Source organism: Protomyctophum bolini (assembly GCF_963924005.1).
Source record: "Protomyctophum bolini genome assembly, chromosome: 9".
Classification (NCBI taxonomy): domain Eukaryota; kingdom Metazoa; phylum Chordata; class Actinopteri; order Myctophiformes; family Myctophidae; genus Protomyctophum; species Protomyctophum bolini.
Genome location: NC_137870.1, coordinates 16,575,452 through 16,596,260, shown reverse-complemented (window position 1 = coordinate 16,596,260; position 20,809 = coordinate 16,575,452). Strand labels below are relative to the sequence as shown.

The 20,809-nt window shown below is 40.9% G+C and overlaps 1 protein-coding gene across 1 annotated transcript; it reads right to left on the bottom strand.

The window, feature by feature from the left end:
• Positions 1 to 1,433: 1,433 nt before the first annotated feature.
• LOC308321650 (myosin heavy chain, fast skeletal muscle-like) lies at positions 1,434 to 19,155 on the bottom strand. The gene is made up of 42 exons (XM_080772664.1): positions 19,121 to 19,155; positions 18,426 to 18,471; positions 17,653 to 17,871; positions 17,416 to 17,559; positions 17,086 to 17,242; positions 16,964 to 16,991; positions 16,759 to 16,870; positions 16,531 to 16,623; positions 16,369 to 16,432; positions 16,147 to 16,245; positions 15,774 to 15,877; positions 15,446 to 15,584; positions 15,073 to 15,191; positions 12,685 to 12,834; positions 12,421 to 12,591; positions 12,040 to 12,227; positions 11,753 to 11,868; positions 11,430 to 11,494; positions 11,080 to 11,167; positions 10,829 to 10,946; positions 10,620 to 10,743; positions 10,395 to 10,531; positions 9,470 to 9,725; positions 8,804 to 9,046; positions 8,471 to 8,647; positions 8,238 to 8,383; positions 8,060 to 8,150; positions 7,583 to 7,972; positions 6,727 to 6,853; positions 6,049 to 6,167; positions 5,766 to 5,962; positions 5,495 to 5,678; positions 5,101 to 5,266; positions 4,781 to 4,905; positions 3,899 to 4,207; positions 3,529 to 3,732; positions 3,322 to 3,447; positions 2,285 to 2,455; positions 2,100 to 2,204; positions 1,915 to 2,010; positions 1,663 to 1,791; positions 1,434 to 1,558 (listed from the first exon to the last, which is right to left on the bottom strand). Exons 3-42 carry the CDS (start codon positions 17,857 to 17,859, stop codon positions 1,538 to 1,540), a joined length of 5,805 nt encoding a protein of 1,934 aa, XP_080628790.1. The 5' UTR covers positions 17,860 to 17,871; positions 18,426 to 18,471; positions 19,121 to 19,155; the 3' UTR covers positions 1,434 to 1,537.
• Positions 19,156 to 20,809: the final 1,654 nt, after the last annotated feature.

The following is a 20,809-nucleotide window of genomic DNA, read 5'->3' as shown; positions in this document are numbered from 1 at the left end:
TTCTCGTGAAGAAAGCAGGACAGAGTTGTCAAATAAATCCCGCCGTCATTCATACTGTATTTATTCTCCGACCCGACATTAAAATACGGAACAACGTGCGTTCATTACGGGGCTCGTGACAGGCTGCAGACACAGATAGATAGATAGCGCCGCTGCTCCTTCAGTTTTCGTTGTTCGTTGTTATAATATTTTTTTATTATTGGGATTTGATCATTGATGCAAATTCTAAACATATGGATGCAGCTGCAGAAGTTGTGTTGCTTAAAGGAATGCATAGTTGCGTTCTCCTCAACTGCTGCGCACTGTGCGTAGCAACAACAAAAATATAAAAATGAGAAAAATATACTGAATATACCAGTCTGCAATGCAAACTAATAGGCGAGTGCACTCCAGGGCATATGCAAAGGGAAAGAATGACTTCCGTCCGTGACAATAATCAATGCTACAGTTTGAATTCTGTACACATGCACACATAGAGCAAAAAATATGATAAATATGAAATATGAAAACTTGTTGAAGTACAACGCATGAGTCAAGTAGCTGCTTTTGTATCAAACCCTTTCCTCTTTACTGAGCCTACTGTCATTGAACTGCTGTCCGATAAAATGCAGGATGTGTTTGCATTAACTTCAGATATTTAAATGGAGATTATTGGATTAGTAAGTGACTGTCACCTGCAGGTCAGAGCTAAAGAGAAGGAATTTTGGTCTCTTGTGAGCAGAGAAGTATCCCCTGATTGTGTCGTGTGCACTGAAGCTGCATGCCTACTTTGGTTGCACGTACTTATGTGAAATGGCCTTTTCACAAATGAAAATAATAAAATCCAAGTTTAGAACTCGTATGACTGACTCACATCTTAATGACACCCTCAGACTGGCAATCACTAAATATGAACCAGATTTCAAAACGCTTGCAGATTAAGTGCAGTCACAGCATCACATTAAAGGTGGGCTGACCCTGAGAGTATGTCACCATATCTGTGCAAATATATATGGTCATGTTATGCCTATGTCATTTGAACATCTGCCAATGTGAATATTCATTGAAATGAGAAACAAAATATTTCTAATACTAATTATTTCTAATTTGTCTTAATATTATTTGACATTGATAATATAACTTACTATAAGTATTTATTCTAATTTAAGCTTTAGTCTTTGTGTGGATGTGTGCACATGCATTGAGCCTGTCAGAAATAGCAAAAAAACAAGTGTTTTTTCTAACACGTTTTAGTGGTAGATCTTGGCTTACAATTGGGAATAAAATGGGCTCTTGGGCTTGAAAAGGTTGGTTACCAGTGTATTAGTGGACAATGGACATGTGTTGGAACCAGAATACTCAAAGCTGACAATAAAATGTAGGCATTTAGCAGACGCTCTTCAGATCCAGAGCCACTTTGTTTGATGAAGTAATTAATACGAGAAACAACAAAATGCATTTGTTGCCACCTTTATTGAATACAATGGGTCATATTTTATGACTTTTTGAATCCAGTGGGTCATATTTTATGACTTTATGGTGAGTTGAATTGGAAAACTTATTCACCAGCCTCTTTTCCCTGTAAAATAGGAATATGCTATTAGATCTTCAACATGAATCTTTATTTAAATCTTAGTTAAAGACAGTCAACATATTAAACCTTCATATTACATATGTATTTACCTTGGAGTCACGACTTTTAGTTCTCATCTTGTTGACCTGGGATTCAGCGATGTCTGCACGCTCCTCTGCTTCCTCTAGCTCATGCTGAACCTTTCTGCACTTGGACAGGTGAGTGTTGGCTGCTTCCTCCTACAATATGATAGAGATGGTTCAAAGGCTCAATATTTGAAAAGTAATAGTCGATATGGCTTCATGTTAGTTCACAACACTCTGCCCATGGCGACCACAACTAAAGATGTATATTTGTCTTACCGCTTCCTCAGCCTGTCTCTTGTAGCCCTTCACCTTCATCTGCAGTTTGTCTACCAGATCCTGAAGCCTGGCAAGATTCTTCTTGTCCTCTTCAGTCTGAAGTGAGAGTGAATTCATAACATTAGTTCATGCAATCTATTAATTTAATCAGTGGCATGATGGTTAATTAAGTGAACATACTGTACCTGGTATGTCAGCTCCTTCACTCTCCTCTCGTACTTGCGGACACCTTTAATGGCTTCTCCTCCACCTCTCTGTGCAGCGTCGACCTCTCCCTCCAGTTCACGCACCTTCACAATGGAATTATGCACTATGAAACGTATTCTTATTTAATTGACTATAAGCTGTGTTGAAGTAAACCACATCTTACCCTAGACTCCAGTTTCTGGAGCTGCTTTTTGCCTCCCTTCATAGCCAGGTTCTCAGCCTCATCCAGACGATGCTGCAGGTCCTTGACTGTGACCTCCAGGTTCTTCTTCATCCTCTCCAGGTGAGAGCTGGTGTCCTGCTCCTTCTTCAGCTCCTCGGCCATCATAGCGGCCTGGGAAGAGGATAAAATATACTTCATTGTCAGTGCCGGTTTTATAGAAGTTGTGGCGCCTGGGCTAGAGTAATATTTGAGGCCCCCAGGCTTCCCATAGCTACCACAGAGCAGAAGCAGAAGCTCTCAATGTTTTAACCATAATAAAATTACATTTACAATAACTAAACACGAATCTCACTTGAATTGGATTGCAACTACATTACTTTTTCATCATGGCTGTTTTAAATAAGACAATTTTAGCATTTAGTTCTAAAATACATCTACACTTTGTTGTAGCCTATAGAGCAAAGGTTTCCAGCATGAGCGAATTGTATTGTATTTATATTAAGCATGGCATGGGGGTGTATTTTCCCATCAGGACACCCCCCCCCCCTCATCTAGACTGAGTGGCAAAGCATTGAGCAGCATGGAGTGTTGAAGTTTGGAAGCGCTTGTTGGAAATCACTCAACCGTCATGCGTACCACCTGTTTCTAAATGTCACATAATGCAGGATGCAGCAAAATGTTGTGTTATTGAAAACAAGCACTTCCAAACTCTGACACTGAAAAATAATCAAATGCAGGGCATTTCTTGACAGAAAGTAGCTCATAACTTTTCTATGGTGGATTTTTATGAAACAAAAACTTCGCAGATAGAAAGGGGATAATTCTAGCTTTTTGTACAGCTGCAATGTTGGTGAGTTTAACATTGTTTAATGCAATCAGACAGGACTTTTCTGTTTGGATGAATGGGCTGTCAAGGTCAGAAAGTATTTGTTTGCCACTCAGTGGGCGTTCCCGCATAACTTCCAGGTACGATGATGTCACACGCATACCCTCTATTGTTCTGGTATATTGGATAAGGGGCATAGCTCCTAACTTACATCAGTGATGGCTTTCTTGGCCTTATCCTCAGCATTCCTTGCTTCTTGAACACTGTCGTCCACTTCACCTTGGACCTGGATCAGGTCAGCTTCAAGTTTCTTCTTGGTGTTCAAAAGGCTTGTGTTCTAAAATAAAGATTCAGTTTAGCAATGCAAGTAAACATGAATTGTATGTTAAACATATTGAGAGTTTTTCCATTGAGTTACCTGGGAGTGCGACAGTCCAGCGCGCTCATTGGCATCCACCAGTTCTTGCTCAGCCACTTTGCGGCCTCTCTCTGTCTGTTCCAGAGCCACTCTCAGCTCCTCGATCTCAGCGACCATGAGGCCGTTCCTACGCTCCACCATGGCAGCTTGCTCCTTCATGTCTTCTTGGCCTCTGCAAGCATCGTCAAGGTGCACTTGGGCATCCTGAAATAAATCGCATTTGATGTTGTCACATAAGATAAACATCAGAATGTGACTTGTTCAGAGCAGCTCCATTATTTGATTGTGTCTAACTACTATGTTTTATATAATAATAGTAACATGTATGTTTAATATTATAGTAACATGTGTCAAACTAATGTGTTTTAACCTTAAGCTGTCCCTGGACGTTCCTCAGCTGCTTCTGGGCCTCAGCAGCCTGGCGGTTTGCGTGGCTCAGCTGAACCTCCATCTCGTTCAGGTCTCCCTCCATCTTCTTCTTGATTCTAAGGGCATCGTTTCTGCTCCTGACCTCAGAGTCCAGAGTGCTCTGCATGGAGTCAACCACCCTCTGGCTGTTCCTCTTGATCTGCTCCATTTCTTCATCCTTCTCTGCCAGCTTCCTGTCCACCTCACCCTTGATCTGGTTGAGCTCCAGCTGGACACGAAGAATCTTGGACTCCTCATGCTCCAGAGTACCCTGAAATGTAACACAGGATCAAAAGGTTGTAAGAGTTTTTAAGTAACATCCAATAATATACTGCTACACTGTGAATGTTAAATGGGCGGCTGTGGCTCAGCAGAGCAGGTCGCTCAATGAATCCGTGTTTTGGCGGTTCAAATCCCCTCCTTCTGTCCACATTGTGAAGTGTCCTTGGGCAACACATTTAATCCTGCATTGCCTCCAATGAGTTGATTTGTGCTAGCTTGCCACTTGGTGTGTGAATGTGCGGGAAGTGAGGACGCTTTTGTTGACTGTTCGCTGCTTCACCTCCCACTGTATTAATGAATGAACCATTGTAAAGTGCTTGGAAAAGCATTTACAATTCATTCATTGAGATAAATCTGAAATATTGTAGCAAACAGGGTAACGCTCTGAGTTGGCTCGAACCCCGGTTGCCAACTCACCAGTCCGGCACTGGCACGCAACAGGCAACGCAAAGAGAGCTATAGTTCACTAAGAGGAGAAATGTACGGCCGGGCCACTTCTATGGGGTTGCTACAGACTTGCTATAGACTATTGCATTGTTCATCTAGAAGCTAAAAGCGTTACCTCGGCTTCCTCCAAGGCTGTCTGGATCTCTGACTTCTCTGTCTCAACCTGCTTCTTGGACTTCTCCAGCTCATGGATGCTCTTTCCAGTCTCACCGATCTGTTCAGTCAGGTCTGAGATCTCCTCTGTAGTTAATTGAAAATAATGAATCAGTCAAGTATTTTGCATTTTAGTAAAGTTGGGTTAGCATATGAAAATTTAAATAATTTTAAAAGACACATGTACCTTTTGACCGTTAACAGCACCAGCTTTTGGCTCCAAATAAATACGCAAAAAATATTCATGCTAAAATAAAAAGAATGATTTAGAGAAATACTCACGTTGCAGGTTCTTGTTCTCGCGCTTCATGGTCTCCAGTTGGTCCAGAGACTCCTCGTAGGAATTCTTCATCTTAAACAACTCAGTGCTGAGAGAACGTGCCTCTTTCTGAGCTCCCTCCAGTTCTGCCTGTCCCTCTTCAAATTTCTGCTTCCATTCTGCCAAGACCTGCAGACCATTTGTAATGAAATGTGTCATTTACCTCCAATTAAAGTAGGCCTACCTGCACACCATTTGTAATGAAATGTGGACTACGGATGGAAATTAGCATCTCTGCTAAATCCGGTGTATTTACGCTTCTTTTTTATGTAATGTTCATTAATAGGCTATACTCCAAATAAACCAATAAAGTAATGTGTCCTCCACTTTAAGATTATAAAATGTGTGTCAAATCACCTTATCGAAGTTCCTCTGTTTCTTGTCGAGGTTGGAAGCCAAACCATTAGCCCTCTCCACATCAATCATGAGGTCTTCCACTTCACCCTGGAGTCTCTGTTTGGTCTTCTCCAGAGAGGCGCACTTGGAATTCACAGCCTCGATTTGCTCCTCAGCCTCCTGAAGACGCTGGGCGAGCTTCTTCCTGTTGATCAGTTTAGAATGGATAATTTGTGAGTAATATTTTGCATAGTGAGTGGTAGCTGACAGTGTTGCAACACTGCTGACTTACTTGGCCTCCTCCAGCTCCTCAGTGCGTTGGACAGCATCAGTCTCATACTTGCTCCTCCACTGACACACCTCAGTGTTGGCCTTGGACATTCCACGCTGCAGCTCTGCCTTTGCCTCCTGCTCCTCCTCAAACTGCTCCCTCAGAAGGTCGCAGTCATGGCGAGCTGATTGCACAGCATGAGCAAGGGCATTCTTTGCCTGTCAAGAAAATGGACAAAATAATGTCAGCTGAATGAAATTACAAAAAAATATAAAACTAAAAGGGAAAATAATCTGTTCTTCACCTTAACTTCCTCTTCAACGTGTCTCTTCAACTCCTCAATCTGTTGGGTGAAGGCCTGCTTGCCTCTGGTGAGCTGAGAGACCAGAGCTTCTTTCTCCTCCAGTTGACGACCAAACTCACCTAGTTAGAAATATGAATATTCATTTGTACAAATCATGAGTCCTGTGTTAACTGTCATAGCGTTATCTCTACTAATTATTAGGGATGTCCCGATACACTTTTTTCCTTTCCGATCCGATCCCGATACGACAATTTCTGTGTTCGATACAGAATACCGATACCAGAGAATAATATTTATAATAATACAAAAACAAAAAATATCTTATTTTGAAGTCCACTAACCGGGAATAGTGTTTAAGGCTATATATATCTTGTGTTGTGTTTATAGCAGACTCCTCACTCAAATGTGCACAAGCAGTTTGGGCAACTCGAAAGCAAACTCCACATGTCCCAACATTGTATTTACCTGCCATAGTGTCAACCCCTTACCCCTGTGTTGGATCTGTTCTTAGACTGGCATATTTGCCGATACCGATATGACCCGATATGACCAAATAAGGGCCGATCCGATACTTTTCCGATACCAATACAGTATCGGGACATCTCTACTAATTATGGTCAATTTGCTCAAGTACCATCGACAGGACGATGTAGACTTTATGATGAATTGAACATTTACCGTTCTCTGTCAACAGTCTTGCTCTCTGAGCTCCAATATCATTGATCTGGCGAACGTTCTCATCACTCTTGGCCTTGATTTCACTAAGTTGGTCCTCAAGGGTGCGGCACATCTTCTCAAGATTTCCCTGGAAATTAACATTGGCAATGTTCAATCATATTCATTCACATTGCCTTGATTTAAATGAAAGCCACTCTATAATTCAGCCCTCCTCCGGTTTATTAATGTAATGTATGGTCGCTGCACTGCGGCGACATGGACATAAGGGCTACGCTTGCATGCGGGCCCAGCTTCGTCTAAGACAAATTTCTTCCTCGGGAGACATATAATAAAAAACCTTGAAACTTGAACCTTACCCCCCAATCACTGGGATGGCCATCATTAGCTATGAGGAGCAGCACTGAGATGTTTTGTTTTTTATCTACAATGCTATACTTAAACTTTGCCTAAAAAATTGCCTCATTATCTGAAAGACGTATTAACATTTAGAGTAATCACCATAGGCTACGTGTTCCGTTCACAAGATTACTTGTTTTCAAACATTCCCACTGTTAAATCTGAGCTGGGTATAAAGACTGCCTTTCACTACAATGTAGTGTAACTATCAGTCACTTTAAACAGTTTTTGATAAATGTTACTGTATCTCAAGAATGATATTATACACAGGCAGCTAGCCTTCATCTGCCTTGCAATGCATATTGCCCCAGGCAGATTAAGTCTGGAACCAGGCTATAACCAAACAGGGCACAGTATTCAAATATGACAACATTTTGAGAAGAAAGAAAACGAACACTGAGAGGGACGAGACTAATATCCACACAGTGATATTAGTATTGCTACGCAAGGCGTATCATACCTTTGCCTTAGCAACAGCCTCCATGTTGCTGGACAGGTCATCGATCTCCATCTTGTATTCACTCTTCTCCTTCTCCAGTTTCTGCTTGACTCTCTGGAGGTTGTCGATCTGTTCACCCAGTTCAGCCACGCTGTCGGCCTGTTTCTTACGGAGAGCAGAAGCAGTGGCCTCATGCTGCAGGGTGGACTCTTCAAGATCACGACGCAGCTTCTGGAACTCAGCCTCGCGCTTCTTGTTCATCTCGATCTGAGAAGCTGTGGCGCCTCCAGCCTCCTCCAGCCTCTCACTGATCTCTTCAAGTTCCCTGGAGAGATCAGCTCTCTGCTTCTCCACCTTGGCACGAGCGGCACGCTCTGCCTCGATCTCCTCCTCCAGTTCTTCAATACGAGCCTTTCAAATGAATGATGTTAGAGTAACATCTGAAAATAACCATTCACTCTTACTTATTATTAATGATTTTACAGAAAATCTGAATACCTGGAGTTCTTTGATCTTCTTCTGCAGCTGGGCCCCTAAAGATTGTTCATCCTCAATCTTACTCAGAAGCTGGCTTACTTCAAAGTCCTTCCTGTTGAATACAGTCAATAGTCATATTTTAGGGTCATTCTGCAGGTGGTTTCTCTCCATGACATTTCATATTGTTGGTTCACATTACTTCTTTATCTTCTCGTCAGATTGCTGCTTATCATTTTCCAGGTCCATGACGGATTCCTGGGACAGTTTCAGATCACCCTCGAGCTTTCTCTTGGCTCTCTCCAGGTCCATGCGGAGCTTCTTCTCTTGCTCCAGAGAACCCTCCAACTGCCCAACAAAACATTGTTCTTATTATTCAGTACAACAATAAACATAATAAAGTTCAAAACATCCGATTCCCTTTGGTAAACTCACATCGTCAACTTGCTGCTCCAGCTTGGTCTTGGCCTTGGTCAGAGTGTTGACTTTGTCCTCCTCTGCCTGCAGGTCATCCAGTGTCTGCTGATGGGCCTCTTGGAGGGCTTTTTTCTCCTTGGTCAGCTTAGCGCCGCTCTCATCCTGAGACGCCATCTCCTCAGTCAGGTTCTTCACCTGAAGCAGAACATAATGTGTTGTCATGGAATGGATCAATCAGGCCTCCTCAAAGTGGATTCCAGGGACTCTCAGGGTTCCTTTAGGGGAGGGTCTAAATTGACCTGTAACTCTGACAGCTAGTTTATGATCTTGAATCTAAAGTTTATAATATACCTTGTTTTCAGTGGCATGTTTCTCCTTCTCCACTTTGGCCAAGGTGAGCTCCAAATCATCAATGTCCTTCTTGAGCTCAGAGCATTCATCCTCCAGCTTCCTCTTCTTAGCGGTCAGTTCAGCATTGATCTCCTCCTCGTCCTCCAGTCTCTCGGTCGTCTCTTTGAGCTTTGCCTCCAACTGGATCTTACTTTTAATAAGACCTTCACATCTCTCCTCAGCATCATTCAGAGCGTCATCTCCCTGGTTGTCAATGAAAAGGAATATGTCAGCATTTGTTCTGGGTGAGATATATGAGATTTGTATTGCAACTGCTTCCTGGGGACACAAGGGACATTAACAGACTGAACAAGCTGGTGAAAGGCAAGCTCTATCATTGTTAGAGCCTGGACGGCGGAGGTGAAGACAAGGAAGAAGCCGGAGGCTATCAAACTCCTCCTAAAGGATACTATAGTAGTGTATCAAACTCCTAACCGGTACAGTATACTAGACAAGTTGGGTCACGCCCTTGTGCTGGTAGCCAAGTAGCTATACAATGATGCCAACAGCCGCTCGACCATCAGGCATTCTCTGTCTGCAACCATTGCAGTGAATGTCTTGTGGTCGACTCTGATCTACATTCTACTTTATAGAAATATTAGCAACATTTCGTGTACAGGTACTTACTGATGCCGATGCTGCTGCAAGGTTATTCTTCTCCTGCACCACAGCTATCAATTTCTCTTCCAGTGTCTTCTTCGCGGCCTGGGCAGTGGCCAGGTCAGTCTTCATCTTTTCATAGTTCTCCTTCATGTTCTGCAACTCCTTCTCAGTCTCAGCACTCTGCAGGAGAGGCTTGATCTTGTAGTAGACCTTCATCCATGGCCAGTGTTTCACACTGACGAATGAGCGGAGGTTGAACTGGATGGTGTAAATGGCTTCTCTGTGGGAACACAGTGTATCACGACTCACGAGTTACTTATGATTGATTTGATTTAGGTTACAATATAACTTAAACCCAGGAGCGTAAAGAAACCCTTGTTTCCAATGTGGTCCTGCAACATAAATCGCCGGATACACGTAGCACCAATGAATTACATAGCAAGTCAAATGAACTAAAAAAATCCAAATCGACTGAAAATAATCTTAAATCCCCCCCAAACAACTCGTAGCTTTTTCCGTAACAGCATTTTTCACACTGTTGTTATTAAGACATTTGACTCTCGACTCTCGGTATCACATTATAACGCTTGGTTTCATACTGATGTACGATCAACTTAGATATTACTTTTTGTGTATTGTGGACACCGAGCTGCAGATAGAAGGTTAATTTCCATAAAATATGACTGCAGGTTGTTATAGCTGCTATTATTGTGTGATTATAATTGTTGTTGTTGTTATTGCTGTGGATGTTATTGTTGTCCCCCGACACGGTAAAGGCATATGGCCACCCACCCTAGAGCCTGGTTCTGCTCGAGGTTTCTTCCCCCGTTGTCCTTGCCACCTAAAGCTTTTATTGTAGTTATTTGACACTATAACAAAATTGTGTTGAACAGTAAAACATTTACAAATGTACTAAAGTACTATTGAATAGATCATGTTTTCAAAGTACCTCCTTGCCATCATCTTGACAAACTCCCTCCTCATGACGTAAGCTCGTGCGAGTGCCTGAGTCATGGTGACCAGAGTAGACAGCTTTTCATCTCGCATCTCCTCAAGGACACCCAGCAGACCAGCTTTGAAGAACACCTGAATACAATGTCACAAACACTGTAACTAAACAACCGTAAAATCAACTTTGTCCATATTGTTAAACAAGGTTCACTGTGTTTATTACCTTGGTGTGTCCAAACTTGTACTCATCAACAGGTACATCAATGGACCCCATCAGCTTCTCACATGCCTTCTTGTTGTCCATGAACGCGCCATCGGGACATGCGCTGGCGTTCAGTACTTTGTATCTGTTTTGCAGAAGTTCATGGTCATTTTGCGTGCCTCCCGTTAATACGTTTGGAACTAGAAGCTGCGTGAAAAAGGAATTGATACCTCTGCTTGAAGTCAGCATAGGGTATTCTGCTTGGGAAGCCCTTTCTACAAATTCTGATGCCCTCCAGCACACCATTACACCTCAGCTGGTGGATGACCAGGAAGTTCTCCATCAGTCCTGTAAATATGTTGCTTCATTATTATTACAACAAAATAGTTACCCACTGGCCAAAGTTGCATTTAATGAGTCAAAACAAGTCAACCAAAATCCACGTGATGGTGAAGGTGTCAAATGTTTATTTTCTGTTTACCTGGAGTCTTGGACTCGTTGGGAATCAGGCAACGCACAAAGTGAGGATGTGTGCTCCTCAAGTTGGTCATCAGCATCTGCAAGTTTGCCTATTGAGACATAAAAGGCAAAAGTCAAAAGTGATAGAATGTTGTACTTTTTCTTTCTTGTACTTTTTCTTCCCCTACTCTTTCGATACTACTTACTTTGCAGATTTAGATTGTTTCTAAAACATACTTTAATGACATAAACCCTATTTTTCCAACCTTTCCAACATTTAAAGACTATTTCTTACATGTATGTAATGTTGATAATAATAATGCTTCATTCTTACAGGAATATATGTTGATAACAATGAATATATATTCTTACCCTGAAAGCACTAGACACAGTCTGCATGGAACCACCCTTCTTCTTGCCTCCCTTCTTGGTATTATCTGTTTATAGATGTTAGAATAATGAGTTATTAGTTATATAGAATGAAAATGCCTCTCTTCTTGTCAGATTCTGAGTGTTTTATAGTATTGATATAACAATACCTTCAGGCTCAGGTGGGGGATAGAACACTTTGTATTATATTATTATCATATATTAATTTGCTGTCCTGCCCCCTCTGTGTTCCTATTGGCTGGGGTACAGCCATAACTCCAGTTCCCAATATGCTAAATGCTCCAAACCAATTGTAGTAAACATACCTTCAGGCTCAGGTGGGGGATATAACACACAGAGCAGCTTCACTGTAGACTTCTGGTACAGCTGGACCACAGAGTCGTTGAGAGGATCCTTGTTCTTCTCTAGCCATCCTGTGATGCTGTTGATTGATTGATTGATTGATGGATTGATTGAATACTTTATTAACAGTTTATTAACAAAAGCCTATGGCTTGTTTCCATTGGGGTCCTCAATACTCAATTCATCGAAAACTGTAGTCCACAGTTTCGGTTATAAATATATTATAGGCATACTATAGGGTTCTGTTCACCTGTAGTCCACAGTTCCAGCATAGTGGACCAGGGAGAAGTGAGCCTCACCCTTGCCTTTACCAGGCTTGGGTTTCTCAAAGGCCTTGTTCTTCCCCAGATGCAGGTCAATCAACTTCTCTGCGAAACTTTTGTCTGTAGCCTTTGGGAACATGCACTGCTCTTCAAGGCTGGAGAAGATGCCCAAGGGCTTTGGAAAGGAGACAAAAGAGACAAATCAACAAAGACTTAGTGCCAATGACAACAACACACAATGTGTGTGTGGGGTACATACATTATGTCCATTAAAGCACAAAATAATTGTATACCTTCAATGAACGCGATGCTGACAGCAAAGTCCATAGCAATACATAATATCATACGCTATAATAATAAATCTATACCTTCTCAATCAGCTCAATGCAGACAGCCAAGTCCATGCCGAAGTCAACGAGATCCCAGGGAATTCCCTCTTTCATGTATTCTTCTTGTTCCAGAACAAACATGGTGTGGTTGAAAAACTGTTGCAGTTTCTCATTGGTGAAGTTGATGCACAGCTGCTCCAGGGTGTTGAACTGTGAGAAGAAATATATCATTAGCCCAATCTCTTGTAAATGTGTAACTTACAAAAATATTTAGTCTCTAACTTAAAACAAATCTATGCTTACATCAAAGATTTCAAAACCAGCAATGTCCAGCACACCAATGTAGTAATTTCTCGGCTGCTTGGTGTCCAGCATCCCGTTGATCTTAATGACCATCCACAAGAACAGCTTCTCATAGATGGACTTGGCCAAGGCACCGACTGAGTTCATTACCTAAGGAAATAGGAACACATCATTGAATTGCACAATTTAAATTAAATAATTACATTTTTAGTCTTTGCATAAGCCTGCACGGTTTTCAAGGCTAGGGCAAGTGCCACAGGCTATATGGAGTCTGAAGAGGGAAGATTCTGAGTTTGTCTGCAGTTCTAACTCAAACTGCAATGGAAAGTTTATTCCACAAGATTGAGAGCCAGAAGGGAGAAGAATCTCTCCCGAGTGCTTTAGGGAAGGTTGACAGCTTCCCTGTGTTAGCTGATCTGAGTGAGCAGGATGGGTTTTAGGGTTGGATACACAATAGAGGGTATGCACATGCATAAAGTGAATGGCAAATCGAGTGGCAAAGTGAGTGACAAAGTTAATTTAATGTTGTTTAACGTTGTTTAATGCAATCAAATACAACTTCTCTATTTGGATAGGCTGTCAAGGCCAGAAAGTTGTTTTTTGCCACTCAGTATAACTTCTGGGTTTGATGATGATGTCACGCGCATACCCTGTATACACAAGGTGTAGTCTCATATAAATATATATATTATATATATATATTTTTTAAATGATTAGTTTTTTCCTTTTTTTTGATAGATACAAATGAAGATGGACAGGTAAGAGGGAGAGAGAGACAGGGAAAGACATGCACCAAAGGTCGTCATGAACGGGACTCAAACACGCAATGCGCTACAGGCATGCCTATATATGGCAATGGCATGCTCTTGACCTGGACCACTAGGCCAGCAGGCGTCAAACATGTCAGTAGAGGTGCTTGGTGCATGTTTCTGCAGTGTGCTGTTGTTTTTGTAGCAAAAGTGCAGGGCAAAGGTTTTTCCTTGGCCTCTAGGGAATGTGCACTCAAAGTTTTATGCAATAGTGCCACCATGAGGCTGATTTGAACATTTTCAAGTGGCATTACCTACTCGGCTGTGTGGGAATGTGTGCAAAATTTCACAGAAATTGTACACTGTGTTCATGCATTTTGTTCAGTTTAATGGATATAGAGATACTGGGCTGTATTTTGCGTGTCTTAAGTACCAGGTCTTATTACCTAAGTAAACTTAGGTAATAAGTAAACTAAAGACCTGGATCAATGCTCTTTGGCTATTCTGAGTGGCCAAAGAGCATTGATCACGCCTCCAGGTCTTTAGTTTACTCAAGTTAGGTAATAAGACCTGGTCCTTAAGACACGCAAAATACAGCCCACTGTGTACCAGTTTGCATGATGTTTGGACAACATCTGTAGGACTAGGAGTGATATCAAAACATGTGTTTTGCAAAAATCGACCTCCTGGTGGCGTGCCGATCACGCCGATCTGAAAGATTTGGGGTAGAGATTCTGCTCTGGGATCCACCGATCCTGCACAGTTTCGCGGCCAAACGGTGCCTGAGATTAGCTGCTCACAGACACTCACAAACAGGCACACAGACCGACGGACATGGTGCAAAACATAATCTCTGCCTCCCCTTCAGCGGCTGAGACAATAATGTTGGAGGATAATTTTAATTATGATTGTCACGGGGCAACCCGTGCCCTATAGACACTAGAAGACTCCACAATATAAAACTGGTCATGACAAACACACACTGCACAGATGCTTCCATTAATTGACTGTCATCAAGCTCCTTGGAGGGGTGGCCATGTGTAGCATCATATACCCTTTATCTGTGTTGCCTAATTCTATTGTAATTGTTTTGACTTGGAAAACATTCAGACTCTAAATGTGTAATTGTATAGTTGGTCTAACTCATGGGTCATGGTTTACCTGGTTTGAGTAGTTTGGTCCAATTACTAATCATTGTGGGTGGGGTCTCACCTGGTACATAAGGGAGGCTTGTGGAAATGTTTGGGGAGGGAATCAGTTTAGCTTGAGACTAACAAAGGAGACAACTCCAGGGGAGAGCTGGCAGGGCCATGAAGGCATAGCCTGTTTTCAGTTTCTTAAGTTCTTGTTTTGTTGTTTTTCCTTAGTTGAGTTGTCAAGTGTTTCCTTACTTTCTGTTATTTGGAAGTGTATTGTAAGTCTTTATTCGTGAAGTATTATTTTTGCCTGCACAGTCAAATCCAGCCTGGGTCGGTGTGTTTTGAGGTAAATAAAATACCAAAAAAGATCTACATTCTTGGACTGTCGATTCTTGGAGCCTTGGCCGTTCGGGCAACTTTACAATGATTTTAAACAGTCAGGACACAACTTATAAGGTGTGTATGACATCAGAACATGGAAATAATGTAACTTTACTCACCTGTGGCACAGTTTGTCCTTTAGTGACGAATTCATTTCCCACTTTAACTCTGGGGTAGCAGTATGCCTTAAGCATATCGGCTGAGTTCAGACCCAACAGGTAGCAGATCTTGTCAGCCACTGAAATGATCATACAATTTGCAATTTACGATTCAGGCATTTAGCAGGCGCTTAATCCAGAGTGCATGCGATTTAAGCAAGGTAAACACAAGGTAATACATCGAATGCATACAGCTAGTAATCTAGGACCATAGGTAAACCAAATAACCTTCAGTATAAACAGTATAATATAAATAAATAATTACAATATATTGAAAATATTTTTAGCTTAGTTCATTTGAAATATATATTTTTTTGTTGAAGATGCAACTCACCCTCCGTGCCGTCTGGCTCTGCCTGTTCCTCACGCTGCTTCTGTTTGAAGGTCAACACCCCATGATGCATCACTGCACCGGTGAACTTGTAGATGTACACTTTCTCCTCAGCGTTGAAGCCCAGGATGTCAATAGCTTCCTGATGTCAATAAGCAGAGATGTGTTCAGAAGATTGAGATTAAGCATCATATTAGCAATCCAGTTTTAAAAAAATGATTATTTTTGGGAGGTCATGGCCTGCTAACCACTGCTTTAGAAAATGTATTTTGCAGAGCAACTGACTGCAGTGCACAGTGAGTATTATAAATTTAAAATAATGTCCATTTACATCTGTAGCGTCCAACTCGGCTTTGTCATCAATGCTTGGCACAACGATCACACCCATGCTGATCAACGGGAAGTCGTATGGGTTGTTGGTGATGAGACAACTTTCTGAGAAGGGATGAAAAGAGTATGAATGTGTGAATGTGTTTCTATTCATTAAACCAGACTAGTAATTGTAACACAATTTATTTTACTTCTTTCTAGAGTAACCCTAAACTTTGGTTCGCTACTTGTCCCACAGTTTTGATGGCACAAACTTGAGCCAAAATTATGTCAAATCGCAGGGCAGGTTCATAATAATTACTGAAATGTTTCAAAATTGCGACTTTTCTAGTTAATTTATGTTCTCACTGCATAATCAGTATAATTCTATTTACCAATAATCTCAGGTTTGTGGTTGGTCATCATCTGGAAGAAGATATGGTAACCTCTCTCTGCAGGAAGCTGGTAGGTCACTCTAGACTTCTCCAGCAGATCTATATGGGTTGTACAACATAATTATTAATAATAATAATATCTATATGGGTTGTACATAAGTAAAAAATATAATCTTCAAATTAACAAATATATAATTTCTCATCTCTGAACTTCATACTTACATGTCTCAATATCAGCACTGGCCAATTTACCCGCATTGTTGAAATGGATTCTGATGAATTTACCCTGTTTGATATAGCACAATTAGTTGCATTGTGGAATTATTGCAGGCTTACTCATAAAAAAAATAATTTAATTTTTAATGTAATTTATTTTACACTTACAAAGCGAGATGAGTTGTCATTCCTCACAGTCTTGGCATTACCATAGGCCTCCAGCAAGGGATTGGCTGCAATAATCTGATCCTCCAGTGACCCCTAGAATGTTTTAGACATCGCCCAATTAAAAATGTGGTCAGAATTATTTTAAATTGAATTGCTATATTTCATATAAATGCTTTATGTTCCAAAACATGTATTTGTTAAAGTTAAAAACATATACATATACAGTACCTTTATTTTACCACTATCGGCTGCCGATTTCTCTCCACTAGCAGTTGCTGCTGTTGCAAAGTACTGGATGACACGCTTGGTGTTCACAGTCTTCCCAGCACCGGATTCTCCACTGGTTATAAACGCATACATTCAGAGAAATGCACTTAGTAAATTTGTGTACAATGTTCTTTTTTGTAATGCCTAGTAGATAATAGAAACTTACGTGATCAGGACAGACTGGTTCTCTTTATCTGTAAAATGTAAAGCACATTTTTTTGTCATGGATATACAGCACAAACCCATTATAGTTATATATTTGTTTACATTGTCCTGACTAGTACGTACCCATCAGCATGAACTGAAAGGCGTTGTCAGAGACAGAGAAGATGTGGGGTGGAGCCTCAATACGCTTCTTGCCTCTGTAGGCATTTACAACCTCCTGGTCGTACACTGGGAGCCACTTGTAGGGGTTCACAGTTGCACAGAACAAGCCAGAGTAGGTCTGAAGGGGAGAAGAGAAACATTATCCTAACAGCACTGAGCATGCCACATATCTGGGACAACGGATCACTAGAGCAGGGATTAGGCACGACTTGCAAGTGGCAATGATCAATTTAACTTTAGGTGGTTTTCAGTTCATGATAATATTTGTACTTTTCATGTAGAAAAGCTTACATAGATCATCCATGCTGCATAACGCTCTTTGAGGTTATACAGGACAGAGGCTTCACTGAGGTAGGTCATCATGGCCATGTCCTCAATCTTGTCATACTTGGGAGGGTTCATAGGGGTCACATCCGCCTCAGGGACAGTTCTTTTCTAAAAAATACAAAAATAAAATAAAAGCACAACATCAGAATGTCATGTGATCAGAGTTGTACTGTGCCACTATTTGATTTGATATACACCTACGTCTTTCTTGTCCAGAGTTTCCACGGTGACTTTGTCACCCTCCTTGCTTATAATCTTACACTTGAGGTACAGCTCGGCCTTATCAGCCACATAGGCTGCAGTTTTGGCATCAAAGGGTGAAGCTTGAGCTTCCATTCTCTCCTTCTCTGGCTTACGGAGATAAATGGCGGCCTTGCCATATTGCTCCATCTCTGCGTCCGTACTCATGGTGGCAGCTTTCTGTAGGCAGAAAAATAGATTATGCATTTGCTGAATTGAGATTGGAGTAGATAATTGTAGGACTATTCTTATGGTTATAACTTAGAGTAGGTTTTAGGGATGCACGATATAAATCGGTAGCATTATCGGAATCGGCCATATTGGCCATAAAAATGCCATATCGGATTGTCTCAAAATAATCCTGATTATTTAATCGGTTTTCACAAGCTAAATAAAAATTAAAAAGAATCATCAATGAGTTCAATATAAATATAAAGTGTCTAGTACCTCTAGTCTAAAACAAGAAGCCAAATCAAATATGATGTAAAATCTTAAGTAAAAATTAACTTTTTATTTAAGGAAAACAGGAAAAGAGTATAGGCTATTTATGTATTGATTGAATACTTTATCAGCAGGCTTTGGGCCAAGACCCTAGGCCTAGGGCCTAGGCTTGTTTCAATTGTGATCCTCTGTTTAATATCCGAATCGGTCAAAATCGGTATTGGCAGATATGATCTGATATCGGTCATAATTTAATAATTGTGCACTCCTATAGTGCACAATTAAACACTCACTTTTCCCCTCTACCAGTAGCAGTGAAACCTTGATTGCAACCCCTAACTGTGAAACAAAAAAAACACATCATTTTGAGGAGTTGAATGATTTAATACAATTTATAATCATGAATTAAATTAGATTACCCTATATGAATCCTATATGTTCATTCTTGCCACACACACAACTTCATAAGAAGCATCACTTCTTATGAATGTTTTTTCTTTCTTTCTCATTTAAATTTAATTAGTTTCACATCTTAAAAGATGTGGCATTTCAATATTATTACATGCAATGACATTAAATGATGCTTGATGATATTTGTGTTTGTTTGTTATTTGCTTATATTTCAAATTTCAGCAAGTAGTTTTTTTGTCATTACAGCCATGTTTCTTCTTCTTTTTGTCTTTTTTGTAGCCTGAAGCAATGCTAAAAAAGTTCTTCTAATACACTCAGACCCCTTTTCCACCGGTTGGTTCCCACTGGGAACCAACCGGTGGAAAAGGGGCCTCAGAGGGGTTAGACTAGCCAAACTGTGTTCTCTTTAAAATAACTAATAACTCTAGTAGATACATAATAGCTAGATACATAATAGCTAACATTTAATAGATTTATATGACTAGGATTACTAGCTATAACATCTCATACATTTATATCATTATTCATAGATTATATCTAACACATTAATAGGATGGACAGATGAAGTCTCACTCACCAAATGCAACTCTGAACACCTCTGCAACGGGTCAACAGTCTCAGCAGGCTTATATTTGTTGCTAATTGCATGCTATGCAGAAAGTAAAAGTAGGAATTGCCTTTAAAGGCCATTCACATTGCAATACCATCCTTATAGCCAAATCATTCCCATAACCTTGTGCATCTTTGAGATGTGGTTTATGTCCATGCCAGATGATATAAAAATAGCATACCGGCAGGGGGGTGGGGTGCTTTGGTACAGTCATGACAGCATGTCTTGCCAAATATATTATTTTAATATTCAGTGAGGGAGAAAAGTAAATATGTGAATGTATTTAAAATTAGAAATACTGCACTTAAGTAAAAGTAATTTACATCACTGGTATTTCTCTTAGGCCTCACTCACACCTTCGCAACACACTGATGTATGCTTGTTGTATACAAAGGGTGTGATACGAGATACATCCAAAAACGGAGCGTTGCTTCGACCCTTTGCAATTTGCATATACAGGGCGAAGAGAGGGGTGTCCGATGCTACCATCACCTCATTGAACCTACTGTATAAACACCTGGAAGTTAGCAAAAAACATGCTAGGCTGCTTTTTGTTGACTTCTCATCAGCCTTCAACCACACATACTAGTTGAAAAATGTGTTAACAACTTTGGCTTAGACCCTGGTATTATTGGTTGGGTTCTGGATTTCCTCACAAATAGAACCCAGAGGGTAAGAGTGAATCTGTCTAGTAGTGAATTAACATCCTCCACCGATTCACCCCAAGGTTGTGTTCTTTCCCCATTGTTGTATATCCTGTACACTAATGATTGTAGAAGTCAACATGCCGACAGACACATCATTCAATTTGCAGATGATTCCGTCATTGTGAGTCTGTTGGATGATAGTGAGGTCAGCCATGGCCCAGTTGTAGATGACTTTGTCTCTTGGTGTGAAAAGGCATTTCTACAACTCAATGACCAAAGACATGTGTATTGACTTTCGTCGATGTCTCCTCAGAGTAGTATTATAGATGGTCAGTCAGTGGAGTTAGTAAACACCTACAAATATCTAGGGATCATAATCGACAACCGTCTGAAATTTGATGTCAATACTGAAATATTGTGCAAGAAAAGCCAGCAGCGCCTTTTCTGTTTAAGGAAGATAGCCAAGTTTCAGGTAGACAAATCCTTATGATTTTGTTTTACAGAGCATTCATTGAGTCTGTCATTTCCTTTGCTGACATTTGCTGGTATGGTAACCTAGGTAGACATAATAATGTCCTTAACGGGGTTGTCAAGGGGGCTAGCAAGATTGTGGGGAGAAAATGTTGCTGTCTGAGTCATATGACAAACAGCCAAACAGGTGTTTAAAAAAGCATCTTCAATTAGAGCAGACAGCTCCCACCCCCTAAACCGGGAATATGCATTAATGCCTTCCGGCCAGACCCCTGTCACTAAAAATAACAGGTACAAATTATCTTTTATACCTGCCTCCATCCGGGCCATCAAGCAAGAGGAGGTAGCTGCCGTGTAGTTTCAGGCGTGGGTGGTGAGGAGATGTAATCACACTTGGAGCACTTAAGTGTCTATAGGCTAGCGATTTTCAGCTTAGATTTTTGTCTTAGTGTCTGGACCGCTGAGCCACGGCCCAGGCCAACATTGGTTTTTAAGGTTAACTTCTGTGCTGCTTACAGTACTCGCCTATCAGCTTGTT